We start from the raw sequence: 22,996 nt of genomic DNA, 5'->3' as shown, positions 1-22,996 counted from the left end.
CTGATCACTGTGTTCACTCTTTCCTAATGCTCTCTGTCTGGCCTCTTTGATGACATCATTTGAACTAACTTTTGGAAATACTCTGTCCCTTTACTTAGTCTTAATTAGATTGAGATGCTAATCTGTCTGAGCCTCAGAAGCCTGGAGGTATTCAGAGACTGGCACAGCTGCTAAAGGTTGGTTTACCAAACAACATGAAAGATTTCTGGCCCGGTTTTGAGAGGCTGGTGGCGTGAGGGGCACCTGAGAGTCACTGGGGGCTCTGGGGGTTGATTAACTCTGATGTGGAGCAGCTTTGTTAGCTACTTGATATTTAGATTTTGAAAACATGCACCCAGCAAAGACCACAGCAGGCCACGGGGGGAAACCGGTGCTTTTTTTGACAACAGCGTCAACGCCATTTTGGACTGAATCGGTCAATTAATGCAAACAGCAACATCTTCAGAGGGTCATCACAGGCAAACTTAGGCTCACAGCTTGACACCTACAGCATGTTCTCTCTTTGTGTGTGTGTGAGTGTGTGTGTGTGTGTGTGTGGGGGGGGGTGTGAACCTGAGATTAAAGACAGAACTTCTGTTCCATTTAAAAATAACAGTGAACTTACAAGAACCTCAATTTCTTTTGCTTACAAGCAGCCTGGAGGTCAGTGACAACAAAGCATTCTGGTTGTTGTAGGCTTTGAGAGAAAACATGGAATGTTAAATGTTTGTCTAATCATGTTGCGCAATTATTTTGAGCTATGCACCTTCTTCTGCATATGGGGAAAAAAAAACAGAAAGTATAAAATGTATTTGTCATCGGGCAGTCTCCCAAAAGGTGAGATTCATGGGATGATTTAGTGGTTATGCTGCAGTTACAGGAGAACTAACAAACCAAAAAAGTGAGAAAATGAGAGAGTAAAAGAGGCTGTCTAGATTTGTGGATTTAACAGTTAAGGCTAGCCTTGAGAATTTTTTCTTCTATTATCAGAATAAAATGCAGAAACTGCAGAATCAAATGTATCAGGTGGAAAATGACCAAGGACTGGATTTGTAAAATGGGGACTTAAAGCTTGTTGTGATTTATATGATACATTTAGACCGGGCTCTTGATAAAAATGACAAATGCATTGAATTGTATTGAGCTCCCTTGAGCTACTGCTGCAATATCTGGGTCTAATAGCACTTGCAATTCTGCCTCCAGGTACACACACATGACTGAATACATGCACTCAAATGAGCACTCTCTCCCTCTCTCTCTCTCTCTTTCTCTCTCTCTCTCTCTCACTCACACACACACACACACACACACACACACACACACACACACACACTAAAGGGCAATCTATGAAGAAAGGGGGAATGCTTCCTCAGACAAGGAGCACAAATAAAACTGAATTAGGGTGTGATTCATGGCGTAAATTTCATGGGGTTTGTTTTTGCATGATAACCTGTACAGACATTCTACAAATCACGGGTTTATTTTATTTGTATGCTTTCTGAGAAGCTAAATTTGTGTCATGAGGAGATCGAAATTGATTTATAAAAGATACTTCCAGTTTTATTTATTGCCCTTGCTTCAATTGTGTTTTTTTTCTCCACGGCCTTGCAGTTCAGCGTAATAGAGGAAAGTGGAAAGATGCTTGGAAGTGGACTTTTCCTTTACCCATTGCAAAAGTAAAAGGAAATAACTTGAGAAACTGATGACCTGAGGCAAACCCTAATTGTCGAGTAAATAAAAGCTTTAAAAGATAAATTAATCAGATTGCATTGCTATTTCCAGACTGGAAATGGGATGGGAGGAAAAGATCACACACATTACAAGAAACAACAGTCATAACTAATGACTAAGAGTTATAATTTTCAGACGGTTTGTCTCAGAGATCAATCAATATGCCAGTCTGATGAATGAGACAGACACCGACTGTTCTGCTGAAATGACTTGCATCCAAATTATCCTTAAAGGCTGTTTTTGGAGGAACGTGAACGCAGGGTGAAGCCATAGCTCAAATCGTCTTTGTAGTGCTATAGTTTGTGTGATTAAAAGGACTTCCAAATGAGAGCTTTGACATGTTGTCATAGCTGTTGTGATTCGCTGTTGCCGTATATCAGCTTTAATTACCGGGGCTCTGTTGGCCTTCCAAAATCCAATAGATTCAAACTCAAAACTTTACTTTTTCTTCAAATACTGGTACTTATTCAAGTGTGATGCATCAGAGGCAGGTATACAGCTCTGATAGCGATGGAGCCCTTGGGTGGCCAGAGACAGAGACAGAGAGACAAAAACCTGGTCATAGGAAGAAAAAAGGAGAATACTAACTTGTTCCCTCAACTTAATTCATTTATGAACATGAGATCTAAAGTAACTTGTTGCCTCAATTGAGTAATTTTGTATTTTCTGGAAATAAGTCATGTCTTGTAGCCTCAAGATGACTAAAATGAAGGAGGCCGTGAAAAACTAACTTGAGGGAACAACTTGTATCTTGTGGCCTGAGGATCACTAGACTTACTGTAGGAAAATAGTTATATATCATGGCCTCAAAATAACTACATTTAGGGAACAAAGTATATCCCATGGCCTCAAGATATCCAAAGAGAGGGAATGATTTATATCTTTCCACCTAAAAATAAGTACATCGAGGGAACAAATTACATCTGGTGGCCTTGTTCCTACCTGTGGCCACTCCAGGCATGAAACGCTCCATTCTAATTACTTCTTTTTTCATCTGTCCTCATATAATCTTTGTAAAGTTGAAGAGGGACTGCTGAGGATGTTTAGGAGTCTGATGAAAAGTATCATTGTTATGAAAGCGCTACAGCCTCTGCTGCTTCAATGTCACCAAGATAAAGAATTTCAGGGGAGGGGAGGAAGATGCAGACGGCTGTCACTTCCCTGAATGAGGAGGAGGTGGAGACGGTGCAGACAGAGAGAGTTTCTGTGGGTTCACCTCAAGGGTAGGGACAGGCCTGACGACTGGAGCTCACTGTGAGACACAATGGTGAGCGATCGCTGAGAAGATGGATGTACAGTTAGTTAGTTCATGAACGGCTGGGCGTAGACTGGTGTGGGGCAGGTGGCTGAAGGGAAGACCAGGTAAAGAAAACAAAGCAACATCTTGGGTAATACTTGTAAAACGCAGCATCAACTTCGTCTTTGGCACGAGGCGTTTCTGTAGATTTCTGATCAATGACATATAAAAACCTTGATCTTGTCAGATTTACTTGACACATGCTGTCTGTGTACTGAAATCCTAATCACTCACGAGAACGTATCAAATTCTCTCTGTAAAGAACATTTCCAATACAGTTTTTATTCAGTACAGCACACCATGTACAAATATATATTCCCTGGTTACTTGTGCCCTTGGGATCGAAGGTAATTTTATGCTTGCCAAAGATTATATTCACTTTTTAATTCACTGGGAACAGAAAATGAGATGTCAATTTCACAGAGGATTTTCTGTGTCATCCATGACATATTTTACAAGGTAAATTAAAATCCCTACAAAGTATTTAAAACTAACCTCTATGCCTTTTCCTCAACTTTCAAATGGCTTTTGCACCAAAGTAGTGAGTATTAGAGGGGGAGTCTAATTATAGTGGGCCTACTGGGCACAAATTTCAGGTGGCTGTGCTTTGCCTACTGTGTGTGTTTTAATGGCTGCACACTACCACTTATACAACCAACCATCCATCCATCCATCCATCCATCCATCCAGTGTGGATGTGTGCTATATCTGGAACACCTTGACGTTACGGCATCATGGGGTTCCATCTTCCACTGGGATTTAATGATGAACTGGAAAGATTTCGGTGGTCCAAGGTCGAAGGGCAAGGTCACCGTCACCTCAAGTTGGCATGATATCGATCCCATTCTGGTTAATGCCGTATCTCTGAAACACCTTTTTTTCGTTTTTTGGGATCAAATGTCCACTGGGACTCCTGCGTGAACTGAAAAGAGTTCGATGGTTAAAGGTCACTAGTACCTCTGATGATATACAAAAAAAAAAAGAAGTCACCTTCAGTCGTTGTTACCTATCATACAAATGTCCGCTGAGACACAGAGATGACCTGAAAAGAAAATGATGGCGATCCAAGGGGGCAGGCATGGACTGGGGAGGGACACAGCCTTTCTTTCCTGTTGTAGCAGAAATATTTTAATTTTTTACTTCAGTGTAAGTATTTGGTCAAGTAACCTTACTAATTAAGACTTTTGCAAACACAACATACAAATACCTTGCCAAAAAATATCCAGACAATTTAAACATTAATTTGTACATGTAATCACAAATTTGTACACAATAAATCTGTGCATGGACACCAAATTACTTGGGTAACATTTTCCAGTGGTGCACTGTTTAAGAAAGCGCAGGTGTTCCAGAGTAGCCTGGGGTGATGCTGTTTGGCTACAATCAGCCAGGTGGGATATGTTTTTGTTGTTGTTGTTGTTGTTTTTTTCTCGCACATGAAGCAAAATCTTATTCTTATAGAAGGAAGGTTTTCCACTCAGTGAGCTGAAGGGGGTTCAAACGGTATCTTGCAGTGGCCACAGCCAGGATGGACATCTGACACTGACCAGGCAACTGGCATTCAGAGGAAGCTGTAAAAGAGTCATTTCACCTACTGAAGGACCATTAAAGTAGATACTCTTTCCTATAACATTGCAGTATCGGAGTCAAATGCCTCTACTTTCATCATTGATCTGCTCCTGATTCAAAACATTTTTCATTCAAACAAAATGTGATAACCTTCCATTCTCCTGTCTCACCTTTTGTATTTCCTTATTTTATAATTTTTACTTTATGTATTTGTCATTTAGATTGATTCTAATTATTTACGAATATATTATTTTCATCATTATTCGTATTACTCTGCCAGTGATTGGCGTAATATTTACAATTTGCATCTCCTTTTATTGCTGTCTAATTCGGAAAAAAGCTATTGAAACTATCAACATGCGGAGCTCCTCTCCTCTCCTCCTCAGCCTCACTTTACAGTCTTTGCCCTCCCTGGCATTTTATTTCCTCCCTCCATCTCTTGCTCTCTCTCTGTCCATGTCAAATTTGATCGGAATTCTGTCCTCAAATTTGGAGGGTAGATTTTACTCCTCAGTGGTTCAGTCACATATTCCACGTTGATATGAGGCTATTTTCGACGAGCTGGCTGGAGTTAGATTGTTGTCAGATAGGACAAGGTGTAGGAGCTATAACACGTCAGAGTTGCTGAAGTGTGTGTGTGTGTGTGTGTGTGTGTGTGTGTGTGTGTGTGTGTGTGTGTGTGTGTGTGTGTGTTCCTTGTGTTAGCGTGTGCGTGTGTGTCTCAGCTGAGATAGGCTGGCAGCAGTCTGGTGACATCTGGTCCAGACAGATAAAGTTATAAACACATACTATCTTGCTATCTGGTCCAAGATGTAGCCTATCTCTCGCTCAGTTTCTCCCTCCCTCTCTTTGTCACCTTCTCTCACTGTCAAAATCAAATTCAAGTACGCTTTATTGACATGACAAGGCAGTGTGTGCGTGAAATGTCTCACGTCGTAGAAACAAGAAATGATCATGAATGAATTGCATGCTAACGTAAATGGAAACTTCACCTGGATTAATACTTTTGACGCTGCCTTCATAGCACTTTCAAACATGTATCACCTCCGTAACCTGCGTATTACTCCATTAAAATCACCACTCCAACATAATTTGTAATCAAATGGATTTTTAATGGCCATTTTGTCAAGTGTGTGTTGGCATAACCGTTGTTCTAAAATGACATTGCTTTGGTGACACTTTGATGTTCTCCTCCTGCTGGGTCCCGAAGAACTTGGTGATGAGTTGTGGTAAAGACAGGGACATTTGATCAAATGTGCATCACCATGGCGAAAAACAGGTACCTGTAAAAACTCCACATGGTCAGATCGTATGCAAACGTTGATCGCAGTCCTAATCTCAAGACTTGTACCAGCTGAATTCAAGTCATAGCGACACCTAGTGGTTACAGTAAGTGCGCTTGATGCAACAAACATCAAAATGAGACTGTGGTGTCATCACCAGATTCAGGCTCGTGTTCTCCAGGACAAGGCTTCTGTGGTCAGACTGGCTCCACCCCACCTCCTCCTTGTTATCTAGACTCCATGAGTGACCCTGGTGACACAGCAGATGATGTGTGACAAAGGGAGAATGAGGGAGGCTGAAAAGGGACACATTAATAACAGAGAAGGAAATAGAAGAAAGAGAGATGGAGGGATGTTGAAGATAAAAGGGGGGGAGTAAAATATGTGCAGATGCGGCAGTGTATGGAAGACTTAGGTGAGATGATAAATAGAAAAAGGGATGAATGGGTGGATGAAATGACACATGGCCCCAGGGAATCAGCCATTATACATGCCACTGTCACTCAAGATTAGTGACATAATTAAACGCCTGTCGCTCTGTGTGCGGTTGGGTGTGTTTGTGCATTTGTTTGTGCATGTATCTGAATGTATGTGTTGTTTTCGTGTGCGCGCGCGCGCGTGTGTGTGTGTGTGTGTGTGTGGGTGTGGGAGGGGTAGACTATGACAGAGATTGATGGTGAGGGGAAAGCAGGCCATTATATTGTATAGCTAAAGCAGTGATAGCCTCTCCACCTCTGTGTCTGTTCAAACTGTTGGCCACTTTATAGGCGTGGAACAAGTGACCCCCAAAATACACACACACACACACAAACAAACATCAAGATACCTCACCTTTGATCAGGGGGAACTGCTTGTTTCCTGGGTCTTAATGTGGATGTGAGCAGCCTCCTGCGATCTGCAGCCAGAAAACAGGGAGCGAAATGAAGTGTCATTAATGAGACAGTCACCCTCTGGAGTGTTAACCCAAGGCTCTCTCCAATAATTGATGGATAGCTGTGAGCAACTCTAATAGCCTACGTGAAAATTTAAAAAACCCTGTCCTTTTATTTATTTATTTTTCTCCAAAAAACAGCTTGAATAGCAAGTTAGCATTAAAAAAAAAAAACTTTAGTCTGCAATTAAATGAGTGAGAAATTGGGATAAAATGATTATCTTGACAACTCAGAGAGGACTCCCCACTGATAGAGAGAGAGATGGAGAGGGAGAGAGAGAGATGGAGAGGGAGAGAGAGAGATGGAGAGAGAGAGAGAGAGAGTGAGAGTGAGTCCCAGTTCATTATGTTGGTTGAAGGCCATGTTCTTTAGCAGCTGCACACCGACCAGAGCTCCATCTCTGTCTGTTTGTGCGTCTCATCAGTGACTGAAAAGAGCCCCGCCGCTCCCCTGCCGAGCGGAACATCAGCCGGATCAAGTCAGACAAAAATAGCTGCAACAAGGATGCGGGTCAGGAACGTTTTGCCTTCAAAATAAAAGTAAAAAAAAGAGAGAGAAATAGAGAGAGAGCAGCTTACAATAAAGGTGGTTGAAACAGCACGATGAATATAGTGTCCATGTCATGCTGGCTTGTTTCAATAAATCTGCACTTGTGAACATCAAGGAACAGCAACACAGGCCAAGCTCGATGCCACATAAGGTTATTTTCTTCATGAAGCGTTCCCATTTAAGGGTTCAAGACAAACACATTTGTCACTTATGATGACTGTGATTCCCCTGGTTTTAGATTATAAATCATCTCCCTCCCAGGAAATGCATTCAGACTCCACACAGAAGAAATCTAGCCAGGATTTGACCCCTGGACCTTTGTATGATGTGGTATTAGTTCTCACTGCTGCCTGTGATTATCTGTGCTGGTGGCAGAAACTACTGCAGATTAACTATTATATCCAAAGATAAAACTGCAATCTGTTCATCACCAACTGCCATGGTAGCAGATTGTCAATCACAAGGTAAAAGCGCAGTGAATGGTTTTTTTTGCTTCATGAGCTAATTAAGACTTAAGAACTCTAATTTACAAAATGAACCTCCTGCGTTAGTCAAGACAACCAGAAACTAACACTTTAGACACAACTGTGTTCGAAAAATGAATGAGTCTCATGCTATCAAACTACTTTTTACATCCGGTGGAGTCTCCACCTGCTGGCCATCAGAAAGAATGCAGGTTTAAGGCACAGCTTCACTGTTTAATGGCAGCAAAACAGAAGCTGGGGTACAATTTGCATCTGCATATATGTGCATCTGATTGTAAAAGACAGATTCTGAGTGCTATTTACACCAGTAAATACAACGTCCACATAGTGGAGCACACACAGGAGAGACGCACGCAGGCTGAACTTGCTAATTCCAGCTAGCGCTCAGCTAACAAATGTAGGTGATTTTACTGCTTCTCCCCTTCATACTTTCCATATATGATAGTAACAAATGGATAACATTATGGTAGTAGAATGTGTCATTTATCGAGGGTTGTGTGCCACTTGAAACAAATCATCAAATGCTTCATTCCCAAAGCACATCTATGGGGAAAAGTATATTTTTATCATCAAATGTTTGAATGTTTTAGAAATACAGGGACAATGTTGTTTTTTCACATGTATTAGCAGGTATCTAGAGGTAAATGAGAAATAACATATGGACACAGGAATGAAGACAGGAATTTTCAAAATTCACGGGAATTAGAAGCTATGTCCATTTTCCTTTACAGTCTGTTTACAGCGTCCCTCGACGGATTGAAAAGAATAAACGCTTTTATTTTGAAAAGTCCGACCGGAACAGCTATATTTGTGCGCGGTATTTGACTTAACAGATGGTAGACGAGAGACGCTCCTGTCGACTGTCTCTCTCGGTCCGTTGGTCCATCCCGGTTCCTATTGTCTCGCCTTTTCCACTCCTTGAAGAGAACCCGGAGGTGATGTCAAACTAAACTTACACCTTATTTTTGCTATTTTGAAGGTGACGTTTGGAGACTTCTCCCCTCTGCCCGAGATGTCACGATGTCCCTCCTCATCTGAAACGTGGACATGCCTTTCTGTCTTTTATTTTGAATCGGTGTAGAGACGCTTTAACGGAGGAGGCGACCACAAACCGCGGGGTTTGTGCTGTGGACACAACGGGAAGATGAACCGCAGGAGGAGGACTTATCATCCGGAGACACCAGCTTCCAGCGGCTGTTGACATCTCACAGCACCAGTTTGGCCAGTTTCAGAGTGGATAACACAGTCGTCCGAGTGCTGGTGGGGATTATATTGGACATTACTGTGGTTTTTGGGTGAGTGTTCTCAGGAGGATGGTCCCGCTGCGTGTCCGTTACTTCCCCGGAGAGACGAACACATGCAGGAGCCACTTTGACTTGTTTCTCCACCCTAAAAATTAGGCTGTTTGAATCCACAATAATCGGATTATTTAACGAGAGTGCGATTAATCTGGAGAATCTCAACATCTGTTCCTGCGTCTGAAGTGCGGGACTTCTTTGAAAAATGCTTGAGACTATGAGGACTTTCTAGTCTTGCGGTGCTGTCATCGTAGTTTTAACGCGAAATTAATCTGAATACCCCTGAATTATCAAGACACTAACATTTCAGACCAAAAATCTGAGGATATATATTTTTTTTCTTTTTTCTTTTTTTTAGGGGGGAGGGGGGGGGGGGGGACTTCGGATCATCCCGCACGCTTCAGTTCTCTCCCTGACCCCTGGTTGTTGGATCACATTTCAAACCGTATATTTGAATGAAGCATTTTATCCCCCTGAGCTCCAGAGAGTCCAGGGGCAGCTCTCTGTTCTCTAAGGCCGAGCAGTGAGTGCCTCTACCTGGGCTGAGAGCCAGCTAGACGGGCCCTCCAGGGTTTTTGTTTTTTTTCTCTCTCCATTCTTTTGGATTTGGAGGTCCAGCTGGAGATTTGGGAGTTATCCAGAGTTCTTGTCCCACTGGAGAGAAGGTGGAGGACACCATGGGGTGCTGCAGTGGCAGGTGTACCCTGGCCTTCATCTGTGGCATGCAGCTGGTAAGTGTTATGATTACTATTGATCCCATGAGGAGGAGGAGGAGGAGGGAGGGAGAGAGGGAGAGAGAGAGGGAGGGGGAGCAGATCAATTCAGAGAAATAAAAGGTTTTCTAAAATCTTGTAGGAGTTCAACATGACACATTTTTTCATCTTGAAAGCGTATAATTTGTTACCGCCAGACATGCTAGACATAAAGCAAGGGATGGGTGCACAGGTGAGAAAAGATGGATGACTGGAAGGGCACATTTCAGAAGTTAATAGGTGTGTAAACGGTCGTGAAACAAGGTGAGGTGTGGTTTGATAAATCCGAGGGAGTGAATGGATGAATGGCTGTTAGTGGGAGCTCTGGCTTCCTCATCCAGCGCTGATGGATAAGCTGGGAGTGATGAATGGAGGCGGTGAGGAGGGAAAAGTGGTGGATGGATGTATGGATGGATGGATTGAGCCGGTGTATGTGATTTATGATGTGAAAATGCACATCTGAGGAATAGATGTGATGTGAACTTGTGGAATCGACTGCTGCCAGTGTGTCTGTCTGTCTGTCTGTCTCTTTCTCCCATCACCATCTGTGTCAATGGGAACTGGTGCCAAGCAAGGCACCAGGGAGGTGTGTATGTGTGCCTACATGTGTGTTGCGTTGGACTGATTAAATCAGTTCAGTCTTTGTATGAATAAAGTGATTTGTCAATTGCATACGCTGACACTGGTAAATGATCTTATAAGAGATATCGAAGGTTGTGGGAGAGTAGCTCTGAATGTCATGAGCAGAGATATTTTAATCTGAGACAATTTGGGGTAAGGATGTGAGAACAGTCCCCCCTCCTTTTTGCTCGGTTTGCCGTCTCCTCCCTGCCGCTAAAGCTTTGCTCTGTAGAGGAGAGACAAATCACAAAAATAAGTTCTTATTGTTGTCTAAATGTCTGGGTTTTTTTTTTTTTCAAGGTTTCATGTTTAAGATGTTTTCATATTTTTTTTCCACAGCATAAAATACATCAATAAATACCACACTTGTGAGTTTCGAAGGTTTTAATGCAACTTAAAATGGCTGTTACCAAGTGACTGAATGAGACTGTAGAGGTTGTGGAGAGCTGGAGTTCAGCAGCATAACTTTAGCATTGTGCTAGCATTATTTTGCAAGATAATGTTAGGACTGTGCTAAGATTACAGGATACCATCGACCGCATTTTTGCCTCATAAATTGTAAGTAAAGTTAATTTGTTAAGAGAATGTTGCCTGATAAAATGAGCCAGTCTCTTAAACTTTTGTACACCACAGGGATTTTTTTTTATTCTGTAACAGTGATAATAAAAAAACAGGATTAAAAAAAAATGTCACAAGCTTTCAAAAAATGGGGGAACGAGCCTGCTAAACTACGTCATCCCTGTGGCTCATTTCGCTGCTGTTTAGGAGGAAGAGCACAATGAGTGTAAAAGTCTTTAAAAAAAAAAATACCCTGCTGTATAAATTGCATGAATGTTTCGCTTTTCAACTTTACCACTCAGAGTAATTCACAATACACAACACCTAATTAATGTTAACTGATGGCTACTCGGCCGCCTAAACCACAAGCCTGTTTGCATCTTGAAATAAGGTCGATGAGAGGTGATAGAGAGTGAATATTAAAGGCAAATATACATATACACTCTTTTCACCGCACCTCATGTTGATATTTGGAGTCCAACCGTTAGCACAGCCACAGCAGCTGAGCGGGGTAGCGACTCTCACAGGTACGGCCCCGTAGTGTTGCTCCTGCTGTGAAACCATAACAGTGCAGGGAGAGAAGCTTTTTTGAGCTGAGGTGAACTGCAGAGTTGGGTAATCATCGTCTGTGGTATCATCGTTATAAGTGACCCTCTTCACTTTACACAGTCATTTGATCCATCGCTGCTTATTAAAACAGGTAGCGTGGCTTGAATTAATGCTAAAACTGGGACGTTGTATATATAATTTTTCGTTGCATGTTGTTGACTGTTAGTGTCACAGTACCATTATAAGGCTGTGCATTAAACCAAAGGATGTCAGCAAGACAAGCAGCTTCAGCAGGAGCAAAAGTCTGATTCCCTGAAGGGAAAAATGAAGGAACGCACGAGCTCGGTAGAGGCAGAGGGAGGAAGGTGGAGGCTGTCGCGCACAAAGAAAATCCTACATTTCTAGAAACAATGTATGGAACACAATGACGCAAAGTGTGGAAACTGAGGATGTATTGTGATACATGAATGGGATATTGTACACGCATGTGCTCAAATGCATAAACATGAAGAGAAATGTGTGCACTGTGGCATTGCTGGAGTTTAATACAGTAGGTGTGTGTGTGTGTGTGTGTGTGTGTGTGTGTGTGTGTGTGTGTGTGTGTGTGTATCCACAAACTGAAGACCTATTGTTATGTAGAACAGGACAATTTCACAGACACTATGAAGCCATCCGTGTTTGTAACAGCCCGCAAGAGCACTCAGTGGCCTTATTCTCCACATAGGTTGCTGTGTAAGTTGACATGTCTGCAGTAACATGACAAGTGTGTTGTATGTATACATGAAACATACCATTGTGCTGTCAACGCTGTGCATTTCCGTCAGTGAAATAGCGAGAGTGTGTGTGCTTGTTTGTGTCTAATGCACTGGAACTAATTCAATGCCATAGTCAACAACATTTTTTGCTCTGGTAACTGTTGTAATAGCTAAGCCCGCTGATAACGCCGCAAGCTGAGCTGGAAGTCTAAAACACTTAACATAGTGTATGCTGGCCATGCACAGTTAGCTCGGTTACAGTTGCAGCCATTTAAACAGAGCCCCACCACCCCCTGACGCTGGAATCCATTAATTCACAGACAGCAATTACCCCAAAAGTTTGCAAGACATTTAGTTGCAGAGTTATTGTTGTTAAATTGAACTAATTGTCACTGTGGTGACCCCCTGCTTTGAAGAGCTCCAAACTCACAGACTAGGAAACAATAGTGATACATAGTGGAACTGATCGCTTTTGTGTTCTTAACAGCAGTTTTTCTCCTGCTTCATTAGCTAGGTTAATTGCTAAGCTAGCTGATGTCACCGTAGCGCAGCAGAGATCAATGATCCAGGGTGCAGATATGTCGACTGCACAGCTGATGTCAAATGTGTTCATCAGTCCCAGGAGTTCTCCAGCTCATGATCTCAGATTACGGGGCCTTTTTGGTGAAGTCAAAGTACAGTTTCTGATCTTTTGAGTTTTAGAAACCCACAGACATTTTTTGTTTAATTTAAATAATTTTTTGAATCCATGGAGGTTTCCATATTTGAAATGCTGTTGGTGTAATAGTGGGGATCTTAAAATTGTTGCCGACACTCTTAAAATGAACTGTATTAAGTATTTTACGTCAGGGTGGCGTTCTCTCTGGTACTCCAGCTTCCTCCCACAGTCCAAAGACATGCTAAAGGGGACAAGGCTGATTGATACTCTAAATTGACTGTAGGTGTGGCCTTAACAGGATAAGCGGAAGGAAATGGATGGAACCTCATGATGGCGTAACTTCAAGGTGTTCCACATATACAGTAGCACTTCATTCTTATGAAGAATGGGATGGTCCACATATGGATGGATGGATGGACTTCAGCATGGCTACTTGAAGTGGAAAGGTGGATGTACTTAAACCTGGGCTCTTTATAGTTTTTGGGAGGATTTTATTCAGAAAGTATTAGTTCAAAACAAACAAACACGTAACGAGCTTTCGGTGGTGATTGTTTCTCATCATCACACAGAAATGATATGGCCAAAAAAACAACAGCAACACCACCTTGTTCCTAAAAGAGGGTTTTCTTCTGTGTCTTTAAAAGTCAGCAAATCAGACTGGGATATGAGCCTTCAGTCATATAGAGCTGGTCCACCTTAAACATAAGCTTGAGCTAACTTCAGGACTAACCTGTGTCAAGGCACCTGGGAACTTGATTTTGGTCTTGATAGATTGCAGTCTTCACTCACTATCAAATGAATTAAAGAATCAATTAAAAAAAAGTCACTACTTACGGATGTCATCTAACCACAACGTAACATGCACTTTTGGACGTGATATTCAATTCTACAATTCTACAATTTCATTTAGCAGACGCTTTTGTCCAAAGCGACGTACAACACAAGCAAGAATTCAGACTTAAGGAAAAACCCATAGTAAGTGCAAAAGTGCTTCAGTTGTGATTTGGTCACAGGTACTGCCATCTAGTTCAACATGGCAAGATGAACATTTTCCTATAGTCAAGTGATACATGCCATCACAGCCCCAATCTTTGGGTTATTTTAAGCCGTAATGTGTAAATAATAATGATGAATAACTTCATTTCCTATCACAAACACATCCAGCCGTGCGATGGGTAACAGGGAGGCAACCTCTGTTGTCAGCCTGGTTCTGTGGAGCTTGCACCGACGGCTGGTGTGAGTTTATGTTGATAGACTGTTAATTACGTTGTTGGTGTGTGAGTTAATTGAATTCATCCGACGTAATAGAATTGTAACTTAATGCACAATTACAGCCGGATAATAATTAATGATCCAAAAGCAGAGATTTGTAATTGTAAAACACAAAAGATAAACTAGTTTAATCAGGACAAAACTTCTAGCTGGCAGTTTTTTCCTCGAAGAAAGTTTAAATTCGGTGACATAGTCATCAAATATACTTTGTACTAGATAAAGCATGCATATATGTAACAAGGTTACCATGTAGAGTGGCCATAGGCGATCTGAGCCCCACTGTTTGTCTGTGTGTGACGGTGCATCCCTGTGACATTTCCACCACTGAGGGACAATATGAATTATTTACCACCTGGAAGCAGCGGCATGAATGCAGAAACGCCGCCTGAGCGTGTGTGTTACTTGATTACAAAACAGTAACTGAGTACTAATAAATCGTCCGCATTTTCCTTTCGTCATATTCTTTTGAAGTAGTTCAATTAAAAACAAACAGGAAACATTCACTGGTAAAAACCGTTTTAATAATTAAAATACAATGTAATTTCTTTTCAAACTGGAATATATTTCATTTCAAGTCAGTTTTTTCCTGTTTGCAGTCACTTATTAATGATTAAACTGGGTACGGATTGTGCTGTTTTCACCGTGTTTTCTCAGCGTTTGATAGAAATCAACTCTGAGTGGGTTGATTTGAAAGCCAAAACAGCTCCTACACTCTGGCAACAAACATAAACTTCAGACCTCCTTCCTCATCCACATCACTCGCCCAGATAAAAAAAAAAAAAAAAAAAGCCTTTGCTGCCCTAAATTGTCGCTTTCAGCCAAAAGCCAAACACCGTCTAAGCTGTGAGTCTATAGATTCTCTGATGCTTTTTCTATCCTTTTTCATTGCTATCTCTAATTTGTCAGTCCCCCACCGCGCGCGCACACACGCGCGCGCGCGCACACACACACACACACACACACACACACACAGTCATTTTATTTTCACATTTGCCAAGTTATTAGCTACGCAGCCCTGTAATAAGGAAGGCCTCTCAATCATGGCAGAACAAATATTAATAAATGAGAATAAAATAGTTGCTGTCTTTTTTATGTGTGTGGAGGGCGATTTGTCACGAATGTGTGTGCAGCTCCCACGGTCACAGTAGCAACTTCATGTCATTATAATTGCGGTGCTCTGCTAGCACCAGCTGTGACCACCCCCACCTCACCCTTCATTGGGCTGCTGATGGCCTCTGCAGGAGGGGAAGCTGGGTGGGCTGCACAGGTGAGATCTCTAGCATTAGGAGGGGCGCCTGTCTCACCCTCATGCGCTACAGAAAAATGTGCATGCTCACATTTTTGTTTTTGCAAAACCCCTCCCCCAACTCCACCCCCAAGGATGATGATCTTTCTTTTCTTAATACAATTTGACACCTCTGGAATATCTGGAGCTGTGGTAAATAAAGGGAAACTCCGGCTACTGTACTCATTGTACATATTTGCAAATGAGGCGATTAATTTATTGTCCCAATAAGAAAAATCTGTCAAAAACTGGAGGCAAGCAGCACATAACTCTGCGTGGAGTCTTCAAATCCAGTCAATACATTAAGCCTTGGAAAAAGGCCAACTTTTAAGATGGAAAACATGTAGTAAAGTGTATCTTGTGCTGGAGTGCGTCCAAGGGAAAGCTGTTAGAGCCTCCCAGCCCGGATGTTTCACTGCTACCACCTTATGACAAGATATCACTGCACACCAGGAGGTGATAGAGCTACTCGCCCATGATCCTTCACTTATCGATCCCTAATGGCTTCCAAAGAGTAATAAAAGCATGTAGTCGTCAAGGAATTTCAGCCTTACCCATGACTCCTGATGTCAGGCTATTATTTTGACATATTACAATTTTAAAATGACTCATGAGTTGGGTGGGTAGTTTATTTATGCATATAATGTTCCCTGAAAACAAACAAACACACAAACAAACTAGAAAGCACTCTGACGGCAGACACCACCGCCAAGATGAACTTTTGGTCCCTGGCACTTTCATGCTTGGGTCCTAATGAAAGCTGAAAGCTGTGATGAGGGTCCTCACACCCCCCACAGACTTTGCAGGTTGTGTTCACTGTGAATATCGCTTCCTGCATCCACTAGGTGGCACTGGAGAACACACACTTGCCAAACGTTACACCGTTTTGCATCAGGAGAAGACAACGCAGTGTAATTTTAATGTTCTTGACTCACGTCATTTGGGAAATTTGGAAAAGATTGGATGATGTGGAGTCCAGTTACAACAGTTTCCTTGTCGATGGCAAAATACCAAAATCGCCTCCGTCGCCATGATGTCATAATGTCGGCTTAATTGATGGTAACACAGCTTAATTAAAACTCCCAGTAACTCATCACCAAATTCTTAAGGTGTTTCTGACCAAATCTTAGACGGAGCTGGTCAAGCCACAAGGGAGGAGTACATCAAAGTGAAAAAAAAAGAGTTTTTTTTTCCCTATTGCCACCAGGTGGTGCTATGACCAATCTGCCCCGAAATTGAAGAATGTCCATCCATGGCCTTTTCTCCACCCCTCCACCAAGAGAGATTTTGTTTAACCCTGCTGATGGACAGACAGACAAAGAGAGAACCCACGGCAGAGGTAATAATGTTTTCTAATGAGGCAACAAAATAAGTAAAAAACAATTCAAATTATTTAATAAATTGGAACAAGAACGTATAATGAAGGTTTCACTGTGTGAAGGGAAAAAGAAACCAACAGGGAAAATTGTTTGGTATTACTCAAAGCAGCAGTTAAGTCTTAAAAAGTACCACATAATAACTAAACGTTTTTTTTTTTGTTTTTTTTTTTATTGGATCCAAAATTTGAAGGTGTTATACTATTGAAGCCGTAAAATCCTCCCACCCATTCATCTGTAACAGCTTTTGAGGGTGCTGATGGCTGCAAACACCTACTTTGGATTACTTGTTTCTTCAGAAAAATCTGCCGGCCAACTTCAATCTTCCTGTGTCACAGTCCTGAGTCCTGACCCCATCTTTCAAAATCGCTGCCGGTTTCATATCGACTCTCGGCAGTGTGCGAGTGAGAGGAAAGTGAGGTGACAACATGCAACAAAGGTCCTGCACTGAATTTGAGTGAGCCATATCGCAGACGTTTGCCTGGTGAACTCCCTGAGATGTATATCGACGGTGCTGGAAGCTGACATTATGCGTGACCACCGCTGATGGATGAGCTGGTCGAACACCGCTGCCTCAATATTTACACAGTATGGCAGACGGATGGCCTGGGTAGACAGACACGCTGAAAGATTCTTCCTTCTCTTTTTAGTTTTAATTTAAAATCACTTCAAACTGCTGTGGATCTGACTTCCTGGTGGTTGCTGCTCCTGTATTGTTATTTACCCCTCAAGGTGAAACACTCCCCTATTGTTCTCTGAGAACTCATATCCTGTTGATGTAGTTGTTGCTATTGTTGTTGTTGCCGTGAATCCTGATATTCCGCCTGTGCAGTGGTTTTTGATCTTATTACATCAAAGGAGCGCTTGAATTATAATGGTGAGCAACTGCAAAATAATGCCTCCAGCTTCATTACACGTAATTATGAGATGGAAATATGACTGGTGTCAGATGAACGCTTGCCATCTAGAGAGAAAACATATTTTCATAATGACACTGATATTTATTGAGTCTAATAGATCGGGGGGTTTGAAAAGTTGCTCAGAAAAGAGTGAAGTTGTGAAGTTTAAAAAAAAAAAAAAAAGGTTTCTAGGTGAAAGCAGTGCTACACTTTAATTTAGCTGGGGTTTTTATGATCTTGGTGAAACGACATCACCATCAGAAGTACTGTATGAAACAGGCAAAAATTGAGAAATTAATGTTCAGCTTTTATTTTTTACGATGCTGCATCATTATTTCAGCCCCTCAAGAAGATATAATATCAAAATATATTGTGATAAAATCACAATCAGCGTATAGCAGCCATATAAGTGACACCAGAGCTTATATGCACTTTATTATTTATTAATATATGATAGCAGTTTTCAATAAACAAGGAGAACTCCGACTTTGCAAATATCATTCTTCTATAATGAGATGGATATTCTGAATGAAATTGTTTTGTGCATTTAGTAAACAATATAATATGATGTACATATTATCCGCCCTCCCAGTTGGTACACAGCCCTGTTCATATGGTATTGCAATATGTTGTGATAAAATCAGATCATCAAACTTTGCCTTGCTCAGCTAAAAAAAAAGTTATTGTCTTCAATTTCATACACACATTTTTGTTCACTGTTTGTCCCTCCATTTTGGTGTCTTACTCCGTGCCGCCACATTTGTTTTTCTGTCTCTGCATCTTTGTTGCCCTTGTTGCCTTGTAATTTTTCTCTCTCAATCTTTTTTGCAGCCTCGCTCTCTCTCCCTCTTTTATTCTCTCTTTTGCTGCCTAGCACGGTCTCTCCCGGTCCATTTGAGTTGCTCAGGGAGCTGTGAAAACGATGTCTGTGTCTTTCCGTCTGCATCCTGTAGGGAGTGTGTGTGTGTGTGTGTGTGTGTGTGTGTGTGTGTTTGTGTGTGTGTGTGTGTGTGTGTGTGCGCGCGCGTGCATGTTTGTGTGTGTCCACGTGCAGGGATGGCGGAGGTAGTGGAGCGTGTTAAGTCTTGCTGTAAAGGCCCTTCGACTGGGATAAGGAGCTGAGGGAGGAAGGACGGCAGGCGGGAGGCGAGGAGGGAATAATGGTTGGTTGGATAGATATATTCATAGTGGATGGATGAGCCTCTATGGATGGATCGATACTGGGATGGAGGGTCTGAAATTTGGGTGAATGAATGGAGAGCAGGTTGGGGGAGATGAATGGAGGAGGGCTAGATGATAACAAGAGAGGAGGGATCGATGATGGAAAGATACCAAAGATGTATAGATGAAGAGATAATTAATGAATGAATGGGTCATTTCACACTGAAAAGTTATCAGTAATGACCATAAATGGCAGATGGGGGGTTGGCGCCAAAAATGCTGGGTGTTGACTGTGTGACACTGGAGCAAATAATGTGGACGTGCTGTAGTGTGACAGAAGACAGCGGTATTCTGTCAGACAACTTTGGGCTACCCTGCCAAAGGCCACGAAGCTAAATAAGGCTTCACTGTGTGGGTTCAGACCAAAGCTCAACAGTGAGGTTGGGAAGTGAAAATTCCCTTCATATTCTCCATAAAAGGTTTGATAATGTCGCCACAGTGTCATCCCCATCAAAGGTAGACTCACCACAAGCAAGGAGATGGAGAAAAAAACGTATACAGTATGTTCCCGTAGAAGCTAGTTTGTATCCTGAAGTGTAAAATGGATGTGTAATAATGAAGCTTTATTGTCACAGTAAAACAAAAATTTTAATTAGAGAAAGCCATGGTCGAGAGGCACCGCTCACCTCTTCCGACTCAGGCCCTTTGACGTGGTTATGCCAACAAGTGGGAGGGCAAAAATGAGGTGTTAGCCTAAATGGGGATGAAACTGAATGCAAGACTCATTGCTACAAGTTTTAGCCTAGCTAAGGATGTATTGGAGAGAGGATAGCCCACCACAGCACGTTAGCTATGGGGTCCAGTTAGCCATCAAGCTAATGAAAAGAAGAAGAAAAAAAAGCACACGGTACCAATAGCTGTGCGCTATTGAGAACTACGCCTCTATACAGTCATATACAATTTTGAAATATAAATAGAGAAAAGGAATGAGAAATATACTTCCATGACTGGAGTGGTTTAAAAAGTGGGCGGTCACCTATGAGCTAAAGCTCATCAGCTGATGTGAGCTAACGTTCCATGAGTTCATCCTCAAATACTCTTTTGAACAAGTTGTTCGGGTCTCAGGTTTGCTGTAGGATTTGCGTTGACACATCCAGACAGTCAGGACCGAAAAGTATTGAACTGTTGTTTTTGTTTTGATATATTTGGCTCTTTGTCAAAGGGAGTGGACAGCAGCCAGAAAGCAAGAAAAAGCCAAGACCAAAGGTTTACTGAAAACCTTATTGGATAGTGTGAAGAATGACCCTTGTTGATTTATCTGCCAAAGATTCACCGTGACTTAAGTCAGACGGTGGATTCACACAGAGGGCAAATATCTCAGAAGAAGAAAAGGAATGCGGCCTGTCTGGATGTGGCCACCACAAAACGGCAAAATCATTTTATTCGCTTCTTCTTCTCCATTCCTCTTTACTCATCTTTTATTCTTTCATTATCGTAAGAAGATAGCTTTTCTTTTCCTGGACTTCTTGATTACACAGTGAAGAAATGTCATGAATTTCACAATATTTTTATGCAGCCATTGCTGGGTAATTAAATGACAAGGTTGCAAGGTTTGTAAGAGGATGAAAGCTTGAGACCATTTATATACAAACAAATGGGTTACCGTGACAAGAAGTGTTGCCGGATTTTGGAAAAAAAAAAAGTCCACTGACGAGCTTTCTAAAACAATATTACCATATCTCTGTCTTTTACCTGTTCTTCTTCTCTCTTAGTTGTCGATGTGAGAAAAAAAGTATCCAAAAGACTCAAAATATTTGTTTGTTTCATTGTATTTAGATAAAGGAAAAAAACAGCTTTTTTTCTTTTTACTATTTCTGGCACGTCTTTGGACTCAAATGCAGGAGCACAACAGATGGTACAGCTTGTTTTGCATGAAGTCACACGCAGTTCATTTATGCTTAAAAATGACATCCTGGCTGACTTTATAATACTTGAAACAGATGCACATGCAAATGCAAACAGTATGACAACATCATATCTGTAACAGCTGCGTATCATTATGAATTCAGCAGGATTGGACGGCCATCTAATGCAACGTGTCAGCCTGGCAGCGGTGAGAGGATGCAGGTCAGTGGAAGGATTTTTCTTGGATGAAACTATCAGGGAGACAGAATTTACAGAAACAGTAGCATTCCGTTAAAGCTCGCACATTTTGGGTTTTTACAGAATACTTAGTTTAATCTGTATTTGACCTCAAGGTGGGAGTATCATCTCTCAAATAACAAAAAAGGTGATTTGAAAACTGCAGCTAAAAACATCTGTGTCTTGAGTTATGGCTGCAGCAGAAGTTGACATAATTAGACTGCAAAGACTTGTGGGACTACAGATTATAAAATCTTCTACTAGTTTGTTTCCAGCATTTTTAGCTGACTCAAAGAAAATTGGCAATAGGAATGTTGGCAGAAGGATATGTCCTGTCACTGCATTGTGTACAGAATTTTTTTTTTACTGAGTAAACAGCTTTTCTTCCTTTTACCCCAGTTTTTTTCTTTACACTTGTATGAGGGATACCAATCCAATTCCCTCTGTACGCTCCATCAAGCCCAGCCTTCTATCTGTTGCTGCTAACCTCGCTGTCCTTTCTGTCAACTAGATCTAGATCCGTAATGCCGTGTAAATCACGCAACACAGAAACGAAACGATAAGATAGTTCATACACATGCCGACCGATACACAGAGATTTAATATCGTTACAAATTGGAGAGACCGTAATATCAATGCTAATCATGAATAGTGCTCTGCTATTAGACAATAATAACAAGACACATATTGTAACATTGATTTGATTCTTTGGTTCTAAAGATCTCTAAAATTAGCCAGAAATAGGAACTGCAAATAATTGGATTCATGTTCTCAAACTTTTTTTTTTTTTTTTTTTTAACCAGACCAAAACATAATTATCCATCCATCCATCCATTTTCTACCGCTGATCCTGTTAAGGGTAGCGGGGGGCTGGAACCTACTGTATCCCAGCAGCCTTCAGGAGTGAGGTGAGGTTCACCCTGGACGGGTCACCAGTCCATGGCAGGGCCAACACATAGAGACAGACAACCATTCACACTCACACTCACACCTACGGTCAATTTAGAGTATCAATCAGCCTCGTCCCCTCTTGATGTCTTTGGACTGTGGAGGAAGCTGGAGTACCAGAGAGAACCCACACAGGAACAGGGAGAACATGGAGACTCCACACAGAAAGATCCCGTGCCTGAGCTGGGACTCGAACCCAGAACCTTCTTGTGGTGGCGACAGTGCTGACCACTGCACCACCGTGCTGCCCCAAATTCTAATTATATAAACTATAAACATCCAAATTCTTTCCAACTCTTGATTACACCTATACTAAAATTGAATCTTAAAATAGAAGGAATGGAAAATAGAAAGTGAACAACATACAGAGTCAAACGAACATATTTTCAATACAATTTTAAAGCAGCAAATTCAATGAACTGGTTATTATTACAGATTCAGACGTATCTTGACTCTATTTCAGGACATAACTAGAAAATGTAGCACCAAAAGGAGAATTGTGATTATGAGCCAGACTGTTATCACCCAAGATGGCAAATCTTGTACCACTTTTTTAAAAGAGGAACATGTCTGAAGATGATGTATCGCTGTGTAACCATTGCTAAATGGTAGCATTGTCACAATTATCAGTGCGTGAAATTATACAACCACCCCCCTTAGAATGAATGCATCTATGTGCTTGACCTGATTTAAACTCAGTTACAGGACTTGTATTTGTGTTTCACGATGACATGTTTGGTATCATTATTAAAGGATAGATTCTTAGTCTTCATTAAAGCCCAGTTTTGAGGTCACATGGTCTGCTGATTGTTCAGTATGTTACATCGCAGCAGTGACCCTTCTCATGGTAATTTCTGATGGGTCACTCTACCTCTTTGAGGTTGTGATTCGACTCAA

General features: G+C 41.6%; 1 protein-coding gene across 3 annotated transcripts in view; it reads left to right on the top strand.

The window, feature by feature from the left end:
* nkain2 (sodium/potassium transporting ATPase interacting 2) overlaps positions 1 to 22,996 on the top strand; it is a 129,491-nt gene that overhangs the window by 30,351 nt on the left and 76,144 nt on the right. For 2 of the 3 annotated variants that reach the window (XR_015110580.1, XM_086189202.1), the window contains exon 1: positions 9,490 to 9,854. The exons of the other annotated variant lie outside the window; for it this stretch is intronic. Coding sequence is in view for 1 of the 2 variants with exons in the window: in XM_086189202.1 (XP_086045328.1) it covers positions 9,801 to 9,854 (54 nt within the window). In the remaining variant the exon portion in view is untranslated. Of the gene's footprint in view, positions 1 to 9,489; positions 9,855 to 22,996 lie in introns of those variants that run through there. 3 annotated transcript variants of the gene reach the window in all.

Source organism: Aulostomus chinensis, chromosome 20 (assembly GCF_037954235.1).
Source record: "Aulostomus chinensis isolate RoL2024-O1b breed Wild chromosome 20, RoL_Achi_v1.0, whole genome shotgun sequence".
Taxonomy (NCBI): domain Eukaryota; kingdom Metazoa; phylum Chordata; class Actinopteri; order Syngnathiformes; family Aulostomidae; genus Aulostomus; species Aulostomus chinensis.
This window is presented reverse-complemented; position numbering and strand designations above follow the sequence as displayed.